This window comes from Ambystoma mexicanum, chromosome 12, assembly GCF_040938575.1.
Source record: "Ambystoma mexicanum isolate Mex_15411 chromosome 12, UKY_AmexF1_1, whole genome shotgun sequence".
Taxonomy (NCBI): domain Eukaryota; kingdom Metazoa; phylum Chordata; class Amphibia; order Caudata; family Ambystomatidae; genus Ambystoma; species Ambystoma mexicanum.
The window spans coordinates 670,682,001-670,704,506 of NC_090936.1; the positions used below are offsets into that span (position 1 = coordinate 670,682,001).

Genomic DNA, 22,506 nt, shown 5'->3' on the forward strand with positions numbered 1-22,506 from the left:
GCATGCTATTTTGAATAAGTCAAACAAATTGTTGGGTCTGTTCTCATTTACCCCAACATGGTGGAAAACGAATGGGTTGGTATGTACAACCTTTACTGCTTAATACTTTATGTTATGCATCATTAAGAGCGCTATTTCATGAAAAGTGGAACGACAGTGACACTGGTCAGTTGGATGGAACAAACATACACGAGTTCGAAAGAGTGGTATTGGAACCGGTGGGTTGTTCCATATTTAGAGGCACAGGTAAAACGAACACGGTAACCACAAAACAAGTAGATGGACTTTTTGGGCCTCACAAATTGACAATCACCTTTAACATGGCTCCAGTAAGGAATAAGGATGTTGCGCCTCCCTCCTATACTATTAATTACAGTCCACGTTCTGTCCCCATTCTGCTTGCGGAAAAAGGGCTCCTATCCCGTGGGTACATTTACTAGGTGCATGAATACGGCAGTACTAAAGAAGGAAGGGGACCCATTATGTATAGGAGGTTCCATTTATTTTATATGTGGAGATCAAGCATATCCATGGTTGCCCAAGAATTGGGGAGGGACGTGTTATTTGTGTCTTCTTTTCCCTGGTATTTTTCTCTCCAAAACTTCTGAAATATCAAAGCTATCCAGATCACGAGCTTGGCGAGATAATAATGCAGGACTGATTACAAGCGATATAGCGAAATCATTTATACCCTTTTGGGGACAAGCAATACATTCATGGAATATAAGACAACTGTCCAAAGTAGTAGAAAAAACTATAAATGAAATTACAGATATACTTTATAATATGACATTGGAAAAGAAAGCAGTCAGATTAATGACACTTCAGAATAGAATGGTCCTTGATATCATTTTGGCTGACCATGGAGGTGTGTGCAAAATCTTGGGATCAGCGTGCTGCGTATTTGTTAGTGACTCCTCCCCCACGATATTTGAAGCAATCAAGAAATTGCATGTTGTAAGTTCTGACATTCATGTTCCCACAGGCAGATGGAATCTAAACATAGGTTTATGGTTTTGGGAATTATTGCGATCATGGGGATGGAAACTAATTGCAATTTTGATCACGATACTTGGAATCCTTATGTTCTGCTGTTGTTGCATACAATGTCTGCCAATCCTCTGCTCCCAGGTTGCAAATGAATGTGCTCACGCTATAAAATTGAAACATCCGCATGTAGTGACTGAGGAAACAATCAAAGAATTCATGGCGATCAACATTTCAGATAATGATTATAGTAGTATGGATAGTTCAGAATTAGACACATGGTCAGACGAGGATGCAATGTATGGTTGATGCTCTTGATTTACGGCCAAAAGGAGGGTTTGTTAGTCCAGAAACGACCCTATAGTATGCATGGTACGTATATTATGTTGGCCTGTAACCAATCGCATCATGCTAGATACATCATCCACACGGAATCCTCAATGTATTATGAGTAACCAGAGGGTGTCCATTTTGTGTGAATAACCGCCATTTGCTTTTTTCTTTTCTGTACAACCGCTTTGCAAAATGTATTCTGGACTTCAAACTCATGCACGGTGCAAGGTTACAGCCTGAATGCTAAAAGGCCAACAGACAGGAATGTCAGACGATACAGAAATACATTGTTTTCCTCCCTCACACTGTCCTTGAAGGCGAGCTAAAACTGCATCTAATCAGCAGCCCAGGTGCTGACCTGTCCCGCAAGCTCTGTAGCAATAACAGTTAAAGCATGAATCATATTCCCTCTAGCGGTACTCCTTCACGGAGCCTGGTATTTTCTCCCCCAGAACTGTCTGACCTTTGGTGCATGAATAGAAACGCACCGATAACATGCTAAAGAATGTCTCTCTCCTACGAACATGATATCCTTGCTGTACTAAGGGCTCTATGTTCTCCATAACAAAGAACTGTCTCTGCTACTTTTGCTAGAATAAGTATATTTAGAGTGAATAAGGACTTGTCATAATTGTCATGATTGTAAATCATCGAACCCTAGCTTGAAAGATACATTATGGGCAGTTTGAATTGCCTTCTAAAGATTGTATGTCATGTATAAATATGGTTGCTTGAGCGTTGCTCGCTCTCTTGCATCTCACGAGGTCTGGGTTCACACATTACGAGAAGTTAGACCCCAGTCGGCCGACAGAGTACTTTGAAATAAACCAGACTTGTTTGGAAATCGAACCTCTTGTCTGTCGTGTCACTAGCATATGGTGATTGTTCCTTAGTTTCCATATGAGGGGTATTTATGGCCTAGCAGCCTTTAGGATATACTTCTCTCCTCTTGCTATTGGCTTTTGCAATATAGGTTGTGTCCGCTTCTACTGTAGGATTTGAAGCAGCAATCTTTCCTTCGCCAATCTTGCCTTTATCTTAGTATTCGGTCAGCCAGGACAATTTACCCAGAAGACTTCTCTACTCTCTCTTGGCTTCAGGTAATGCTTCCACACTCTTGGCTTGGGCAATGCTGTTGTTCTATTAGGCTTATGCCAATACTTGCACCACGTCTTGGCTTTGAGAAAGGCTTGTTTCACTCCTGATTGAGAAAACACGTTGTTCACTCTTGGCTTGGTCCATGCTTGCTCTTTCCAACTTGTAAGGATAATGTTCAAATGCTTAGCTTCCATTGTGAAATTTGTTTAATGGCTTTAGTATAGATTCAGAGGTTACTCTTCCTCTGAGAATCTTTATTAGGCACGCACAACCATTCCTTTGTGTGTTTTTCACAAAATTAAAGTTCAATAATAAAGTTTTGCTGCGTTTCTTTCTTGCGCGAGTGAAAGAAATGAAATTCACTTATACATGAGTGCTACATTTCAAGTGCCTCATTGTTTGGCGATCAACGTATATGCGAGCGATGGGTTTTAAAGATACTGTTGCTGACAGTGTTCGTGCAAGGGATCAGAACGCTCAGTAAGACTCACTGGCTTCTGTATTCCATTTCTTCACATGTTGCAGGATTTCTGTCTTCTCTTTGGACCCACAGCCTTCCTTGTTGAGGGCGTCTCTGATCCGGCCATGTAAGGAGCTTGTCCCGCTCCCGAGACCCATGGCTTTTCAACAACTTCTGGCTACGCTTCCTGCAGTCCAATCTCTGCAATTAGGTTCACATGGGGAAAAGCAGTTTTCCTTCCCGCCTTCCGCTGCACAACCTCTGCACTTCAGAGTTTGGGGGAACAGGACTCTCATGGGACAGGCAGTAGAAATCTGCTGGTTCATACTCCCAGCAGCCCTTCAGTTCACCTACTTTTGCATGGACTGCCAACACCATGCTTTCTTCCTTCTACTTCTGTTGCTGCCGCCAACACCCCAGCCACAGTTTCCTCTCTGTCTAATGGTCTGCACCTGAGGGTGATTTTTAAGCCACTCAGTCACCTTCAGTTGTAGGCCCCATTAGGATTAATTGCCCGACTATTGTTACACTATTGCTCTTCAGTCCTCTTCCTTGTGCCAGTACTTCAGGGATTATGGGACTTGTAGTCCCTAGCAACAAAAATGTTTTTTTTGTCATTTTGTTAATTTTAAGGGTAGATTAATTTGCCTGAAAATTATTAAAAAAACAAATCATCAGGATTCACTGATAAAGAGGAAGGTAGATTATTTATGGCAACATTTATATATTCCCTTTCACTGTACCTTTGGGAGAAAGGGGGATTATTATAGCCATAGGTCTCAAATGGTCTTTCTTTGGTTGGGGTTTTTTCAAGTATTATACTGGCAGTGTGCACCTCCACAGATTTCATATGTGGTTCAGATACATCATAGCAACAATATGCCATTACATGTCATGGCAGTTTCAAAAGGGGCTCCCCTTTTAAGGATAAATACTGTGAAATACTGTGTCCCCATCCTATGGGATCTCATCACCATCCCGGGCCTTACCTCCTCACAGGTGATCCTCCCGCAGTACACCACCCCATGGTCAGGATCAGGAAGTGACTGCCTTTCCCAGGGGCTAACTGCGAGGAGACTTTAGGCAGGGCTTTAGTGAGTTATCTGTAGGATTCAGCACAGTATCTGTGTTTCTTTTCCGGTCTGTCCTGGTTTGCCTTGGTGTTATGTCGATGCGCTGCCATGTGAAACAGAGAGTCAGGTCAGCGACCCCAGGAAAGGGATTAGCTGGTTAAAATTACCCAAATCCCTGTACCACGTGGGCGCTTGCCTGATTTACGTGATGCAAGGACAGTACAAACACTGGCAGGGGAAGCTTGATAACCACAGGATTAACAGGACCAAACTGACCAAACAGGCTGGCTGGTGGGACAGATCTCAACATGTATATCAGGCAGTCTAGCGGCACAGGGCTCAACAGGCAAGGCAGACAGGCTAGGTTCTGAGATAGAGACCCACGCTGAGAAGGGATTACGAAGAACAGCAAGAGGGATGAAGGAATCAAATAGGTTGTTGCTAAAAAGAGGGTCAATGGGTATCACGCAAGGGAAGGAAGGAGTGAGAAAAACTGATGGGCAGGGAATACAGGTTGGAAGGATAGATTAAAACGCTGTCTAAGCAATGTAAACAACTGAGCGCATTAAGACATGCTTAGCCACTATGGATCGTTGTGTAAATTCTGTCCTTTTGTTGACGAGGATGGGCGCACTCTTGCACGGTTGCCATAACAACCAAAGAACGCTGACCAAACCGCACATGCACAGAGCCTGGGAGCCGGGCCACTGCACATGCACGCGGAAGAAATCATGGCAGATCCCAGAAAGAACCCATGTCCGTGTCTCGCCTAGCTCCTGTGACCACCTGGCTGCGGGGTGTTCAAGCACCAGCACAGGTACAGATGCCAGGATGGGCACCACAAATAACTGAATTGGTGTGAATTTGGATGCATGCTTGCTGGTCTGTATATGTTTGTTAGGTGTTTAGTTTAGTTTATTATTTGTATGGCGCGCCATACCCTGGAGTATCAGGGCGCAAACAGACAAGGATATGCTCAACTTAGTTACAGATACATGAAAATCAGATCAAGGTACAGAGATACGCTGAGCTTGGTTACAGATATGCTCGGCTAATTGCAAGTACAAGAAAAAGGCAGGAAGTGTAGACATAGGCATCAGCAATATTACAGTAAGCAGATATGAACAGGAAGAGATCAAGAGCAAGGGAGCAAGGAGCATGCTCCTGCATGGCCCTGTTCACGTAATATAAAGTTATATACAGTTATTTTATTTATTTATTTTTAATGTGATATAGTTTTATAAACAAAAACTTTATACATAATTCAACATAAAAAAACTAATTGCACAATTTTTAACATAATTTACACAAAAAATCAATTACTTTCTTATTCAATTTCAAAGTTGCAAATTTCTCCAAATCAGCATCATATACATCGCTGAATAACTTAATCTAATGACTTATTTTCTTGCTATTTCAGGGGTGGATTGTTCTTTAAATTTTACCTTGACCATATTCCATACTCTATAAAGAGCCAGATGTAAACTTGCATTCAGGGTATTAACACACATATACCAGAAATCTTTTGACTTAATGTGATCTAAATTATGCACATACTTGTTATAATGCTTCATATAGATGGTACTCAGTCTGGGGCATAGCATGAGGACATGTCTTGCCGTTTCGAGGGCAGTTTTATTCTTACATATCCTACAGAAGCGCTCTAATTTGGGAATAGCCCAATAATAAAATAAATAAATAAATATACAGTTATGTACAGTTATAGTGTATATACTGATGTGTGTGTGCTGGCTGGATACGGGCGAGCGAGGCACAGGTTTGTGACAAATGCCCTCTCTGGAGGAGGAAAGATAGCCCACCTTGATGTCCGGAACTCCAGAGACTTGAGAAGGTGACCTGAAGAATAATATTTTCTTCACTATGGACCATCAGAAAATATAGAATAAAGACTATAACACCAACAGAAGTCTGCAATCCATGCTTCACCTTTGTTCTTCTCAATGTTTCTAGCTCTCTAGCCAATCAGCAAGCAAGGAATCGAGGCACTAACTGTCAATAAAAAGTTGCATTTCAGCTTCCTTCTGTGATGTATATACACTGGGCAGGGAGAAACAGACACACATAGTGACAGTAAGCTCCAGGTGAGGTTATTCTCCCACAAACAAGCTCTACAAGTGTTAGAACCCTTACGCTTTAGTCCTATTGTGTGCTAGGTGAACTTTGCTCTTGGTATAGGCCCTCAACCTTTGGCTCAGGATCAATAACATGGGAAGCAGTCACCTTCCTCACAATAGAGGCCTCAGGAATGGTTTTGAACTTTTCGCACAACCTGCTCCTCTGACCTTGAAATCCCATACAAGATACAAAGATAAGAGATGAGTTATACATTTGCAAGTTTATGGATCACTTGCATATGATGATGCAATTTCTGGCAACGAGGTCATCAGCTAAACATTTAACGTTGGAGATCTAACGTATTACTTCCCTAACATTAATGGATTGCTCTTTCTTGACCTCTGAAAAAGAATAGCTTTTTAAAATGCAATGTTATAAAAATGTAAAATGCATTTTACCTGGTAATTTTCCATGAATAGCCAATTCATCAAACTCATTGGGAAACTTTAAACCTTCTACTATTCTGGAGCCACTTGTTAAAATGTCGTATAGCAGCAAGCCAAAAGAATATACATCAGCCTGTTGGTTGTAGATTACATTCCCTCTGGCCACCTCTGGTGCACGGAATCCTACAAGTAAATTAATATTAAAAATGAAATTCTTGGCACATTTGGAATGACATATGTATGTACATTTACCATGTTTTAGCAGACATTTCATAGAAAGGCCTGTACTTGGCTTATCCTCCAAGCACAATCATTAGTACCGGGCACGCGCTGTACACCGGGAATACTACGTGTGGATTGGCTCTTTTCCGAGCTATACCACACGGTATTGCCATGTATGTTAGTGCGTCCCGGGTACTCTGTTCCCGACGAGGGGGGCGGCAGCCCCTTAGCCAATGAGGAGGCTCGAAACGGGGCAATCCCAGCTCTGAGCCCTCCCCCCATGACTGGAGACTGCCTTCGTCCCCCGCCAGGGACTTCTTTAAAAACCAAGGCATAAAATAAGCGGTTTCGCATCGCAATTTGCGATATAATAATTATGTTTAGCTGTTCATTTTAACAATCATGTCGCACTAACTGCAATAGGATTTCTACAGCAGGAAAAAAAAAAAAAAAAAAGATTGTACCTTTAAAAGTTCTGCCTGCTGTGCACAATGTGCACTGCAGGCGAGGCAGAAGCACCCGGGCTGGGCTCAAAACATTGTATCAATGTTTTGTCAGCCCAGCCCGGATGCGGCGTCATCACGTAGTGAGAGGAGGTTCTCAGCCCCCCTCTCACACACTGGCTTAACTTTGAGGTAAGGAGGCCGAAGGACTTGCTAGGGGAGGTTTGGGTGAGGGGAGCCGGGCCCTGCTTTTCATGCAAATGTCATGGGTGCTGGGTGTAAGTGTCTGATGATATTATTCTCAGCCACTTTCTCACACCCAGCACCCGCCGTAATAACGCAGCATGCTGCTCATAGAAGAGGCCTTCTACAAGCAGCAGGCTGCGTTATTACGGTGGGTGCTGGATGTTAGAGACCAGCTCTAACACCCAGCACCAGGGGAGCCGACTTATGAATTTCCCGGGGGCGCCCAAATACAGGAAGTGACATCACTGGCAGTTATAGGACTGCAAATTTGCATGTAGTCGCCAACTTGGTGCAACGGCGCGTGGGGGGGGTGGAGGCGCGCGCAGGACAGAACAGTGGAAACATTGGCTAGCATGTACTGCATATACTAAAGTCAAATAGGAAGGAGATTTAAGCCTTCGAGTTGCATTGCAGTAGGCCATCACTGCTCCTACTCCACCCCTCTATAATCATCCAGGTTATAGTAGCCCTCAAAAAGCATAGCAGCACAACTAGAATGGGAGAACGAAATGCCGTCCCATCCTGTGAGTGTGTCAAACGTCAGAGCAAAGACTGTGCGTGTGCCTTCTACCTTGAAGCACAATCTCACTAATATGGTGCAAATCTCGCAAGTGGGAGCAAGGGAATCCCCTGCGTGTGTGGGCTGCAGACCCCGGATCACATGCTCACTTCTTCAGTGTGAAACTCTGGCCAAGGCTCTTTGGGCAAGCATTCGGGATGGGTTGCACACCTATAAACAGTGTGATATATTGAGTGGGGACCTCACTCCTTGGAGCATAGTATCTGCCGTTGCTGGTAATCTCACAACTGAATGTACAGTTTCACTCTTGGTCATCTCAGTGACCCCATGTATATTAATGGAGTCAGTCTCCCATCTGTGAAGACAATTTTATCTCTGTTAAAACACTCTGAATTGTCACTCCAGTTTTCTCGATCTATAGATCCATACCATATTCATTCAATATGTGTGCATGGGTGATAACGTGTGTCTGAGAGAGCTCATTCTTGCATTCAGGAGAGATAAAGGGGTAACAACCCCCTGTATGTGGGACCAGGCTCATTTTGCCCCATGGCCCCTCCAGAAGAAGTGAGCAGGTTTTAAGACCCTGCTGATTCTGCTATCCGACAGGCTCGAGCCTTCTATCCCTTGCCCCATCACGGCCCCCAACATCCTGAGTGGCAGCTTATGGACAGCAGGCAGCTCCGGACATGCCTGTTGCCAATCGAATGCAGACAGATCTACTATTTAGGCACTGGGAGAGAGCCACAAATCCACATTGGTGGTGAAGAAGCACTCAACATACAGAACACATTGGTATAGTGTTGCAGTCCTGCTGAGAAATGACAATTATGAGCATGTGAGCAGCACCATAGTTCTCACTCTTGAACCAAAGCTCTCATTCTCACACCATAGTTCTCACTCTTGCATCCTAGCTCTCACACCTTAGCCCTCTCAACATGCACACTACTCTCACACTCACTTATGTTTTCAAATAATGCTACTTCTCACTCTCTCTAGCTCTCATTTTTACTCAAAACTAGTTTTCATGCGTTCTTGCACGATAGCTCTCAATCGCAGTCACCCAGAGTACTTGCACCAGAGTTCTCACTCACAACTGCGCTCTAATATTGCCTATAGCCCCCCACTCTCCCTGTCCCATGTTTCTTAGTGTTCATTCTCACTCTCACTCACCCCACACACCCTTGTTCTCTCACACACTGCCTGCAATAAAAGTCTTTCAGAGTTTTTAAAATGTTTACCAGAATCCAACTGCACTTATCTTGTCTGCTTTCTCGCAGCCTGATGCCTCTGTTCAGAAGCGCATGGCAAAAGGTCCTGATCTCGATGTACCCTCCCGTTTTGCGGCTAAGCCTACATATCTAGTCTTTTGAACTGTTATATTTTGCGCCCCTAAATTGCCCACCCCAGCCCCAATTACTTTTTGGTAGCTGGCATTAGTGGAAGATGGCATTTTAACACATAACAAAAAAAAATAAAACTCGGAATCATTACAGATGCAGCCAATGATTCTGCAGTTTTATGCAGGAAACTTGGAGCTCTGTACAGGCGCTCTGGGGCAAAATACATGCAAACCTCCTAATTGCCATAAAGGTGAAAGGCCCCAACACTTTCCCAGATTGCTGGGCTGGGTGTTGGCAAGTGGCTGCACTGGCATTTGTTCGGCTATCGATTCACGAGCCCCCCCGCCCCCCGGAGTGAGTGTGCATTGTTGTGGATAGGTAATGAGTTGCTTTTTGCCTATTTTGTAGGACTTGGTCTGCAGTGTAGAGGAAGATTAGGCAGAGAGGACCTTCCCACTGTGACTTAGCAACAACGTGCCTTAAGAGGTAAGCAAAGCCTAGCCCAACTTTTTATTCTAAAAATATCTTTTTAATGTAATTCAAAGGCCTTCTGCAAGCAGGATGTGTTATTGGTGCAGGTGGCCGTGCTGGGAATTAATTTTCTCCTGCCCGTTTCGGTGGGAGAAATCAATACCAGCCACTTGTTTGCGCTCAGCCCCGCACTAAAACTGTGCTGCAACACTGACTGCATGACCCAGCCACACATCCTTGAACTGAAAAATGTTTTTAGAGCTTTGTTTGGCCATTCATGCGGCAAACCTTTACATTTTACGGACATTGCACTGATGTTATACTTCGGAGGTACATAGAAATAATTTCTGCATTCTTGCTAATTCTATATCTTGGGGTACAACTAATTCTGGTGACATTCAATATTAGTACAAAATTGCTAATCAAATTACTTCATTTGCTAATCAAAAAAAATGTAATTACTAAAATCTGCTAATCCATTTTTGAAAACTAATTTATGTCTTGAAAAACAGAAAAAAATGCCACTAGTATCCCGGTCTAACGGGCCGGGGTACTAATGGCTATAGGGCCAATACCGCCCACGGTAACTACGGTCCCGGGGGCATTACCTGGGGCAGTATTGACCTGCCGCCTTGGGTCTTATTGCCACAGTAATACAGACATCAATGAATTGTTGCTGTTCTAATCATTTTGACTGATATGAGACATTCATCAGCTAGGTTTACATTGGAATATAGTCCTGATCGAATATCACTTTAATCATCTGCAATCATTGCTTACAGGGTATGGCCATAGTGCTCACTAATCAAAGCAGCGTACAGTCTTTTCACAGGTCACAAAAATGTGCACTATAGTGAGAGGTGACGCGAAATCCCATTGGCAGGAATACGGGCTGGATTAGCCACTATGAGCCTATGCTTCACTGTGGGTTGGCGGCATCTTTTTTTGGTCTGCAATTCTCTCGCTTTCTTCCTCTCCGTCACGCTCTTGCTTCCTCTACACCCTGTTTGCATCCCAGCAGCTCCTTACCTCCTCCTTACCCCACTTATCAACTGCTCTAGTCCTTTGCCGCCCAGCTCTGTCTTGAGATGGCCTTCATCAACACAGAAAGACGACTCACTCTTTTCTATGTTACGCCACAGACATCTTGGTTTGCACTTTTATTTTGAAGGAAAGCAGGCTAGTGCTGAAGGCACGGACCGGATTTCCTTGAAAAAAATAAAAAGCAATATTAGCACCCGCAGTGTTAATAAAGTTAATCATTGTGCTGGATGTGGGCTTGGCAAGTAAGTGCTCTAAGCCCTTAGGGAAGTTCGAGCAAATGGCATAGGCTGGCGGGCATTTGTATCTCTGGCACAATTAGGCCATATGAATCCTTCCATTCTGTAGGCCTCCTCTTAAGAAATGTCAGTTAACAATTCTGATGACCGCTTACTCACACTGTTTCACTTCGTAGATTTGGGGCTCCGTCCCAACTATATCCTGTGATGAATCCTACGGATTCCTCACTGAACCCCTGCCTAAAGTCTCCTCCCAGGTGGCCTGGGAAAGGCAGACGCTACCTGATCGTGATCTTGGGGGTGGAGTGAAGTGGTAGGATCACCTGGGAGGAGACCAGGCTAGGGTGGTGAGGAGATCCCATAGGATGAGACACAGTATTTGAATCTTTCAAGGTTGTCAAAACAGGTATTGGCTTATTGCCACTATGATGTATCGAACCACAAAACCTGTGGCTTTGGGCACAAATACCATAAAACCTGAACAAGCCTTAACAACAGAAAGACCCTTCAAGGTATTTCAGCATAAAAATCATCATTACTCCCAAAGGTGTAATGTAAAGGAATCTAGAAATATTCACGCAAGTAAAATGTCTTCCTCTATAACAACACATTCTAAAGGTTCAGCGTTATGCTTTAGTAGTAGTCAGGCAATTAAGCCTAAGAGATCACACCTGAAGGAAACTGGGAGGCATAAAAGCCCCCCCCCAGGGGCTGCCAATAGGAAGGAGCTGGAAATGTGACTGGAGTGCGTGCAATAGTAGTAAAGGTAGAAAGAATAAGGCACAGTGTTGTCAATCCAAGCAGAAGTGGGAGAACCAAAGGGATGCTGGAACGTGGATGCAGCAAATTTCACCTGCTTGTTCTTAGAGGGTCCTGTCTCCCCAAACTCTGAAGCGCAGAGGCTGCCCAGCAGAAGGTGTGCAGGAAGGCTGCCTTTCTCCATGTGAGCCTAATTGCAGAGGTTGCTGTTCAAGAAACCTGTCAGAGACCGAGGCGAGGAGCAGTTGTGAAGCCGTGGGTCTCAGGAGTGAGGGGAACTCCTTAATTGAGTGGCCGGAGTGGAGACACCTTCAGGGAGTAAGAGTGCGAGTTCCAATTGAAGACAGAAGCGGTAGAAGTTGTGCAACACATGGGAAGAAGATCACTAAAGCCAGTGAGTCAAACCTGGTGTTCTGATTCCTTGCGCGAGCACTGCCGGCAACAATATCCAGCTTAATATTCACTTGCATATAGGCAGAAGCAAGCTGAAGTTGTTTGTTGAGTCTTTAACAAGGGGACAATGAAAAAGTCGCACTCGCGTGTGATCAGTTAATTCCTCTTTCACTCGTGTGAAGAGCAAACGCTGCAAAAGACCATTGTTAAACCATTAAACTTTGTAAAGATTATGAAGTAGTTACGGGTCTCACATTATGCAGAACAAACATTACGAAAGCCACTGTTGAATAATTAACCTTTGTAAACCTTATGACGAAGGTGTCCTCTGTGCATAATTTTGCTTTTCAAATGAAGCTTGAACTCTACCTCTTTATTCAAGCGAATAATCATTACTCATAAAAGAAGTCAAGTGGTTAAATATTGTATCTTTAGTTGGAGAGCAAACATTGCCCAAGCCAAGAGTATGCCCCTGTTAAGACTGAAAGTAGCCTTTCTCAGAGCCAGAAAATAATCTAACCAATACTGTGAGCCCAATACAAGTGTGCAAGCATTACCTAAAGCCAAGAGAGTGCCACCAAGGCTTCTGGGTAATTATGTTGGCTAGAAGTTGGCAAAGAGGTGAAGGCAAAGTTAGGGAAGGGAGCCGTGCTGCTTATAAACATTATTTGAAGTTGACACAACCAATGTTGCCAGAGACTATAAGAGAAAGAGAGAAGTGGGTCCTAGAGGCAAACTCAGGTTGTTGTTGCAGACAGACAATTGAGGCAAAGAGGCTGCCCCCTTTTGAATAGAGATATTCAGAGGAAGAGTGCCTTGCCTATTTGAAGGTGTTGAAGACCGTGAAGTGAATCTTGTCAGAACCTGTCTTGAGTCCCAAAGTGCTGAAGTTGTGGTGCTATCACAACCTACTAAACCTGTGGTGGTATATCTGATGTCAGTGGATCCAAGACTTGCGGTGGTACAAGTGAAGTGGAATGCTATGAGGAAAAGGAGAATGTCCTTATGGTAAACTCTAGTAGAAGTGAACTTGTTGAAGTAGAAGCAGCAGCACTGTGAAGTCATGCTGACAAATCTACCTACTGTAAAACCTAATCTTGTGAACAACGACCTAATGACTTGTAATCAAGACTTGTGTTCCACTAACATTTATGGAAGCTGTATTTCTTTTTAACTGTATCAAATCTTCTTGGATAACAGGAAGTGGTGGCAAAGCATGGTGGCTGGGAAAACCATTGGTGCTATTCTGAAGAAGCGGAAAGTCTTTATTTCACCAGGAAGAAGAGCTTTGTCGTTGTTGGAACTTTGATTAAGGAATAAGTTACTTACCTGTTACTGCAGTTCTCCAGCAGTGGTATCTTTCACAGATTCACATGCTGTTAATATTCCTTGTCGTCAGGCTGGGAAATCCTCGATAACAGAGCAGGTTAAATTTAAACTGAAACTTTCAGTCACTTTTGTGCTCCATCATTTTGGGTCATACTGCTCAAAGCCAATAGGAACACCTCTCTTAACTCCTCCCCTGTTGGCCATCTTCAGATTTGGCAGCGAACACGAGTGGCAGTAAGAGCCAAAAGACGAGCCATGCAGGATAGGTGGGAGGGTTGCATGTGAATCTATGCAAGCTAGCAATGCTGGAGAACTGGAGTTACAGTTAAGTAACCTATTAATTCTCCAGCATTGGATCTTTCATAGATTCACATGCTGTGAGTGGATTCCAAAGCAGTATTAGAATACCAATGGGCGGAGGAAAGCTTCCAGCATAACTTACCACTGGAGACTTACCCACCTTACACAAAAAGGTTCTACAGACCCGACTGGCCTACTCTAGACTCTTCTGTGGAATCTCTGTTGATACAGTAGAACCTGGTGAACGTATGCACTGATCTCCAGGTGGCTGCACGGCAGATGTCAGGCAGCAGAATTCTGGAGAGGAAAGCAGTGGACTACAGTTCAGGGCCTGCCGGGAAGAGCCTGTCAACTTGCTGATGGCAGAATGAGATGCAGGCAGCAATCCATCTTGCGAGAGCAGATTTTGAGACAGCCTTCCCAGGCCCAGAAGGTCCAAATGAAACAGCAGTTGATCTGTTGTACGGAATGACTTTGTATGCACCACACAGTATTTGAGGGCACGCACCACATTCAACGCATGCAGTGTTTGCTGGAGACGTTGGTGTGCGAAAGAACATGGGCAAAACCACCTATAAATTTAGATGGAAAGCAGATGGCACCTTTAGCACAAAGGTCCTGTAGAGAAGGAGCTAAGTACCCGCACCTCATCCTTCTCGCCCACAGCACCTGTTTGTTGGATGTCGGAGTGTGAAACACGGGCAGTAACAGTGAAGATACCGATTCCGAGGAGAATCTGGGTAGCAAGGTTCCCATTGAGGAAGCCATACTTGCATACGAGACAATACGATGGTTATCTGAATGAAATTCCAGAAGAAACAGGATGGTTGAATGATAAAGAAGAATAGTGACGTCATCACCACGACCTTCATACAAATGCAAAGCTGACGTATTTAGAGAAGAGATTCAGAGACTAGAGAATGCAGACAATTCTATAAGGCATCAGGAAAATATCGAGATGAATGTCATCTTGGGATCAAGATGAAGAAACTTATGCTGCAGACATAATGAAGATATCAAGCTATTTCACATGTGTAAACATGCAAAGAAATGCAAGCAGATGAAGTATTCTTAAAGGCTAGCTAAGTAGTGAATAGATTGCGGCATGCGCCAACATATAGATATATATTGGAGTCAGTAAAAGATGGATGTTCCCACTCAGTGCAATAGCAGTGCTGAGCAAAAGAAGGAAGTGTCATAAATCACCAAGGTATTTTATGAAAAGGATACAGTAACCAAAAAGGATACAATTGGTAGGGGTCTTCCGGATCCTTATTCACACGACTTGATAGTAGTGAAGTCAAATTAGACCTTCCAAATGATACCACTCTCTGACTGGTGAAACAGGCAGAGAGAGGGATCACTGGAAAGGGTGTGGGAGCTTTATAGGAAGTCGGCCTAGGATAAATAAAGTATCATGAGACACTGACCCTAATCAACTATAGAACAGCAATAATTAACAACACTGACCTGTAGGCTTAGAACTGAAGTCTCCACCAAACTCTCTGAAGAAATCCAGGAGTTGAAACAACGAAAAGAAGGGGAAGGTTAGTAAGGGAGACTTATCCCGAATGGCACGAGGCTCATGCTAGATACCGGGTTGGTGCACCACAGGATCGCGTCCAAAGTACTGTGCACAATCACCTTCAAAAAGAAATACTTCCTTTCCCACGTAGAACAGAAATATGATGCAATGAGTCCACCTGTTATCTCATCACAGGTGCCAGGGATTCACTCCAAAGCAAAGAATTGTATGCGTGTGGAATTACACGTTTCAACAGAGTTCAAAAGCCCACGTGCAGGTTTACATGCGACAGAGTTCACGCAGCCGGGACAGCCGCTCTTGCAAGCGTGAGGATTCACACGCAACACAAGGACACGCAACTAGGACCGCAGCATGTAAAGAGTAGAGTAGACCGCGTGCGATACGCAAACAGAAGTGCACGCAGTCAGAGCAGCCGTACCTGAAGAGTTCCAGAGTCCGCGTGTGCATTACCCGCGAACAAAGTACACGCAGCCGGGTCAGCCGCGCTAGCGTTCACGTGAGATTTAACACACGACCAAAGTAAACGCAGCCCAGGACAGCCGTGCTTGGAAACAGAGTCCGCGTGGGATTTACACCCGACCGAATTTCACGTAGTCAGGAAAGCAGCATGCGAAGAAATCAGGAACCCGTGTGTCAGAATACACACGACTGAAAAGCATGCAGACAGTGCGGCCAACCTGTGACTTCCAGACAGCAGCTCCAGGAATTCGCGTGTGGAAGAAAACACACTGAAGAAGCCAAGGAAGTAACTGAAGAGAATGCGAGGACGCAGATCAAGAGTTTCAGCTTCCAAACGCCAGATTGGTTCAATCAGAAGAAGCGAGCGACGTATCCACGCTGCTTATGAAAGTACTGCCATAACACACGTGACTAACCTGAATCACGTGAATTTACCGACATGAATAATGCAGACGTCGTTTTCCCGGCAGTGCATCAATCAATCTCCATTTAGAATAGAACGGTCTAGCAGTTCTATGAGCATAACTCGTTCTGCGTGAAGATGTTGTTCCAGGTCCAAAGGTAATATGTCCAGCATGCATGACAGGAAGTCCGCTTTTCCCAGTTTTCAAGTGTGTGGCAAGTGAATTAACAAGAGTGAAACTCAGAAAGGTGAGGTTGGATGAGCCAAGAAGCCAAGGCCATATCAGACAGGGGTGAGCTGACATTGGATACAAATCATGTGACAAAACGAAGCTCCTGTTCAGAAGGCATGGGCAAAAACAAGACGACGTCAGAGGTCTATTAAAGAATAGCATTTGAATACACTGAAAGCTCAATTTAGTGATCTCTAGTCACGTGGGCAGAAGAAGTTGAATGAGCATGATGGTCACACCTACGCACGAAGGCAGAACGTGCCTTCACTCCACTGAATTCCCCGGAGTAAAGAACATGTTCAAGGCCGAGTTCAAAGATCTAATTGACAGTGGACCACTGAGGTGATGATGGATGGATATGCCAATTGGTGGTAAGCTATGGTCAAGACTAGCTCATCTGCACCTGGACTCTCAGCCTGCATACCGCCAACGTAGGTTGGGAAGGGATTGACAGAGGTTAGAAAATAACCAATGATAGAGGACCGTATGATCAAGGGTCCTATAGTTGTATAGCCAATTACATGTCGTATATTTAGTGACGTTCATAGTGACATTTTGGGGAAGGGCTTAGTTGCCCCACCTGATGTTAAGAAGCCTATCACATTATTCCACTGCCCTAAACGAGTATGTATCATATACCCAGATGATCCTTATAGAACCCATCACATTCACCATTAGGTTTTTGTAATTTGCCACGTAGGATGACGTTAGTAATACGCAGGTTAAATGTCACCTATAACGATTTTTTACTACAAGAATGTAATTATTTAATTAAATGCTTTGAGAAGTCTCGAGAGAGATCATGATGAGGGATGTCTGATGATATACATTGTACTCCGTTTTTAGATAATTGAGATTTAAACAGTATCTTTTGCCAACTACCTGAGTTGTTTCTATTATTGATGTTTGATTATACTCTACATCCAACGTCCATCTCAAAGGTATTTCTAACCCATCTTAAAGTGCTGGGAGTAACCCCAGTTCACGTGGTAGCAGAGATTTGATGGTTAGATATACCCATCTAGAAAGGTAAGCTTTGGGGTTCCGGCAATATCACACGACCTCTGCCATTTGGCTAAAAGGATGTGAAGCTCCCAGTAGATAGTGGTTTTAAATTAAAGTAAGACTTGTACAAGCTAAGGTAAGACGGGTTCCCCGGTTTCCACGAAAACCCCTCCCAGCGTCTGACGGAAGGTTGGCAGAAGCTACTGAAGAGGCGTGCGATCCCGAGAATCGGAAGTTGAAAAAACACGAAGGGCGAGTACAAATTTTGCAAGGAGGCAAAATAGTGAATGGACAGTGCGTGAAGAGAATGAGAAGGGAAAAATAAGTAACGGAGGGAGGTAGGGATAATGTAACTTGAGGGGAGGCCAAGCAAGTTAAGAAGTATCATGAGGAGGAGCCACAATAAGGAATATGCCCACTGCCTGCGTTTTAAAGAATGTAACAGAAGGAATAGCACCTAAAATCCCTTAGCGGATGACATAGGAGACTGGTTCAATTAAAGACGAATTTAAGGAGGGCTGTTCACACTCCGTATGGGGTATTTATATGGGTGAAATGAGTCTTAAGAGAGAAGACAGAAATACATATGGCCGGCCGAGTGTGTCTGTTTGTTTTATGTGATTGTGTAATGATAGTGAAATAGTAGATTAAGTCAATAAAAATAAAGAGGAGAAATGCAGGAGTTCCAGGAACTAAGTGTGTATTTAAAAAATGAATTTGTATTAATGATGTTTTTTAGCAGATTAATGTAAAAAATGTGATCGAAGGTTTGGAGCCTGCGACGATGCTGCGCGCTCATATTATGTTGTTTTCCATTGAATAAGTAATGTTGACTTTTGCAAAGAGTAAACAGTGAGTATGGACAGTCAAAGAGTGATGTATGAAACATGGAGGATATTATTCCGCTTATACATTGCTGTAAATATACACCTAAGCGTAGATAGTACACTGAGGAATGAGGTAAAGGAACCAATGATGAAAAAAGTGGATCATGACTACAAAAGGGATAGCCATTGAAGGCAGTCCTGCAGTGCATGATGACATATTTGCATGATGCATATGCAAGAAAAAAGTTAGACCAGCATCTAGCGAGCTAGCGCCTTCTTAATATGTATCAAGAGGAGAAAGAAGAGTCGCCTCCTAGCGATCAAATATTTAATGTATACACAGAGGGGGGTGACGATCCTTCTGCTCCACCCGCCGCGGCTGAAGTAGACAGCGATGGTAAGGAAGATGAAGGGCTGTACGCATTAAGGGAGCTCAAGAAAGTAACAGGATATAGTAACCCGGCATATGAGTCGCCTGCACAAAGCAGCGACGATGGCCCGGAGAAACATACTGAGAGAAGAACAAGTTACTCTCTTACCTGGTAACGTTCTTTCGATGCGATGGTCCGACGACGTATTCCATATCTATGACAGGTAATGTCCACAGCTGTGCTGCTTCGGAAAATTTTCGGCGTCTGCGTCCTGCGTCGATGACGTTGATGCGCCGTCCTTGAGGACCTCCTCCGACAGCCGACGTCACCCAATGTGATAAGTAGGACGCACAACGCCCATAGCCTCAGTTGTAGTTTTTTCCCCCAGAACGTGTGACACCAGTTTTCTGTCAGTCAGACACACAAGCTGCAATCGCATAAGAAATTCTGCAGCGGGGAAGGTAGGGAGGGAGCGATATGGAATACGTCGTCAGACCATCCCATCGAAAGAACGTTGCCAGGTAAGAGAGTAACTTGTTCTTCGAGGGGATATTCCATATCTATGACAGACTCCCAAGGCAGTACCAAGCAAGGAGGAGGGAAAAGAATTTAGAACACAAATTTAGCATGCCCAATCAAATTGCGGAATAAAGTACTGCGTTGCCAAAGGCCAGATCCTACCCTCGGATGGAATCGAGGGAGTAGTGACGTACAAAAGTATGTACTGAAGCCCAGGTGGCTGCATCACAGATGTGACGAATAGGAACACCCCTCTGCAGGGCAGTAGACGCAGCCACACCCCTGGTAGAATGGGCCCACAAGCCAGCCGGAGGGTCCTTACCCGCCAAGCGGTAACACTCGGAGATAGCTAAAATAATCCAACGAGACAAAGTCTGTTTCGTCACAGCTTGTCCCATACGCTTTCCAGCGTAACCAATGAAAAGTTGATCGTCCGCTTTGACCCGGGACATGCACGAAATATAAAAGCTCAACGCTCTCCTAGGATCAAGCCTATGGAGCCTCTCCTCTTCCTTACCTGGATGGAGGATAGAATGCCGGAAGAACCACCTTCTGGCTCAAATGAAATTCCGAAACCACCTTCGGAAGAAAGGAAGGACTAACTCGAAGGACAACCCTGTTCTTATGAAACACAGTGAAGGGTGGCTTAACTGAAAGTGCCTGTAACTCACTCACTCTGCGAGCGGAAGTGACCGCAACCAAAAACACAGTTTTAAGAGTTAACAGTCTTAAAGGGCAAGAATGCAAAGGCTCAAACAGAGCACCCATAAGAAACTTAAGAACAAGGTTCAAATCCCAACCGGGCACCAGAAAAGGTGACGGAGGGAACACATTAGTGTGCCCTTTCAAAAACTGAGAAATTAAAGGAATATTAAAATAGGAACATTCTTCAGACGAGCGCTTAAATATGTACAGCGCCGCCAGATAACCTTTAATGGTACCCACTTGCAAGCCCCTGTGGGCCAAGGAAAGCAAAAAAGACAGAACCATGGGAATGTCACACTCAAAAGGATCCACAATCTTAACTCTGCACCAGTCGCAGAACTTACGCCAATGGTACAGAGACTTTGTTGCCGGCCATCTTGCCGAGAGCAACACCTCCAACACGTCTTCAGGGAGGTCCCAATCCTTATACCTCAACCTTTCAGAAGCCAAGCGTGAAGGTTGAGGGATCTGACCTCTGGATGGAGAACGTGACCCCCCCCCTGTGAGAGCAGACCGTCTCGGTAGGGAAGACGACGCAGAGGGTAGATATACAAGTCGAGAAGGTCTGGGTACCATGTCCTCCAGGCCCACGCCGGAGCAATGAGGATCATCCGGGAACCGAACCTCTGTAACCTCCGCAGTACTTGCGGGATGACGGGGACAGGAGGAAACGCGTACAGCAGTGGGAATGACCACTCCACCACAAACGCGTCTCCTAAGGCTCCTTTTGGAGGAAATTCCCGCGAGCAGAACCTTTCGCACTTCCGGTTGACACTGGAGGCGAAGAGATCCACTTGAGGGGTCCCCCAAAGGGCGAAGATCTCCAGGAGAATCTCCTGAGCCAGCTCCCACTCGTGAGAGATCGTGCTCTGCCTGCTCAGAACGTCCGCCATCTTGTTGTCTCCGGCCAGATGAACAGCCGAGATCGAAACTTCCTGCTGGATGGCCCAGAACTCGAGCTGCATCGCCTCCCTGCACAGACGAAGTGACCCTGCCCCCCCCTTTTTGTTGAGGTACTGCATGGCCACCGTGTTGTCGGTTAGGATCAGGACACTCTTTCCTCGCACAGTCGGCAGAAAAGCCTTCAGGGCTAGCCTGACGGCCCTCAGCTCCAACAGATTGATATGGAGTCTGGACTCCGACGGAGACCAACAACCGCTGACTGTCAACTCGTTAGCATGAGCTCCCCATCCCATGAGGGATGCGACCGTCACGATCGTCACCTCTGGCCAGGGAAGCCAAAACGGGGCCCCCTTCATCAGATTGCCTTCGACGGCCCACCACAGAAGGTCCTGGGCGACCAAGGGCGGCACCTGAACAGGGTCTGACATTCTGCCGGAAGACTGCGACCACTGCATCTTGAGTGCCCACTGCAAAGATCTCATCCGCAGACGAGCCTCTGGCACCAGAAGAATGCAGGATGCCATGAGGCCGAGCAACCTCAAGAACTCGAACGCCGGGAGCGTCTGGGCAAGTTGAAACTTGTGCACCATCTGCTGAATGTGAAGAGCCCTCACCTGGGGAGGAAAACACAGCCCCAGGGATGTGTCGAGCACTGCTCCGATGTACTGTAGCCGCTGTATTGGCGTCAAATGGGACTTCTTTAAATTGAGGGAGAAGCCCAGCTTGTGAAGGGAGTGGCAGGTGACGGACAGATGATCCAGGACTTGCTCGGGAGAGCTCCCCCTGATCAACTAATCGTCCAGGTAGGGGTAGACGTGAATCCCCCCTTTCCTGAGATGCGCTGCCACCACCACAATGAGCTTGGTGAAAACCCTTGGGGCGGAGGTCAATCCGAACAGCAGGACCCGAAACTGAAAGTGCGAGTCGCCAACCGCGAACCTCAGGTACTTCTTGTGGTTGGGATGGATCGGCACATGGAAGTAAGCGTCCTTGAGGTTGAGAGACACCAACAAGTCCTGAAGTTGAAGGGCCTGGAGGACTTGAGAGTAACCATCTTGAACTTGTGCTTCCTGGGGAGTTTGTTCAAACCGCGCAAGTCCATGATGGGTCTCAATCCCCCGTCTTTCTTCGAAATCAAAAAAATAATTCCTCTCCGCTACAGGCACCAGTTCTATGGCGCCTTTCTCCAGCAGGGCTTGAATTTCCTGCGCAAGGAGCGGATCCGGACTCTTCAAAGAGAGGTTCCCAGGTGGATTGTCGCGAGGCCTCTGCCGAAAGGGAAGACAGTAGCCGTGGGTTATGATCTCCAGAACCCACACATCTGAAGTAATGGCACGCCACTCTACAAGATGCTGTGCCAGCCTTCCCCCAACCGGCAAACCATGGGACCTGGCCTCATGACCGAGTGGTAGCGGCTGCGGCATTGCCTGAGGGCAAAGAGGCAACTGCCCGAGCGGCCTTGGCACCTCGAGTATCCTGTTTTCCACCTCTGGCACTCTTACTAAGGCCTCTTTGACTGACAGCGCCTCTCGCTTTACTGAAGGACGAGTAATAGCAAAAGGAACCACCCCTCCATTGTTGTCCCCTAGGACGAAAAGGCGGAGTTTGTCAAACTGCAGCGCCCAATGACTTCGCTGCAGCTTTGGAGGTCTGCAACCTCTCAAGGCTCTCGTCAGTCTTGCTGCCAAAAAGAAGTTCACCGTCAAAGGGCATGTTGAGGAGCTGGGACTGCACATCAGGAGCGAACCCCGACTTCC

At 45.4% G+C, this 22,506-nt stretch overlaps 1 protein-coding gene across 1 annotated transcript in view; it reads right to left on the bottom strand.

Annotated features, from left to right (window-relative positions):
• Nucleotides 1-22,506, bottom strand: part of LRRK2 (leucine rich repeat kinase 2) — a 2,398,611-nt gene that overhangs the window by 568,760 nt on the left and 1,807,345 nt on the right. Inside the window, exon 42 of the mRNA XM_069629211.1 lies at nt 6,486-6,656. Coding sequence (XP_069485312.1) covers nt 6,486-6,656 — 171 coding nt within the window. The remainder of the gene's footprint in view (nt 1-6,485; nt 6,657-22,506) is intronic.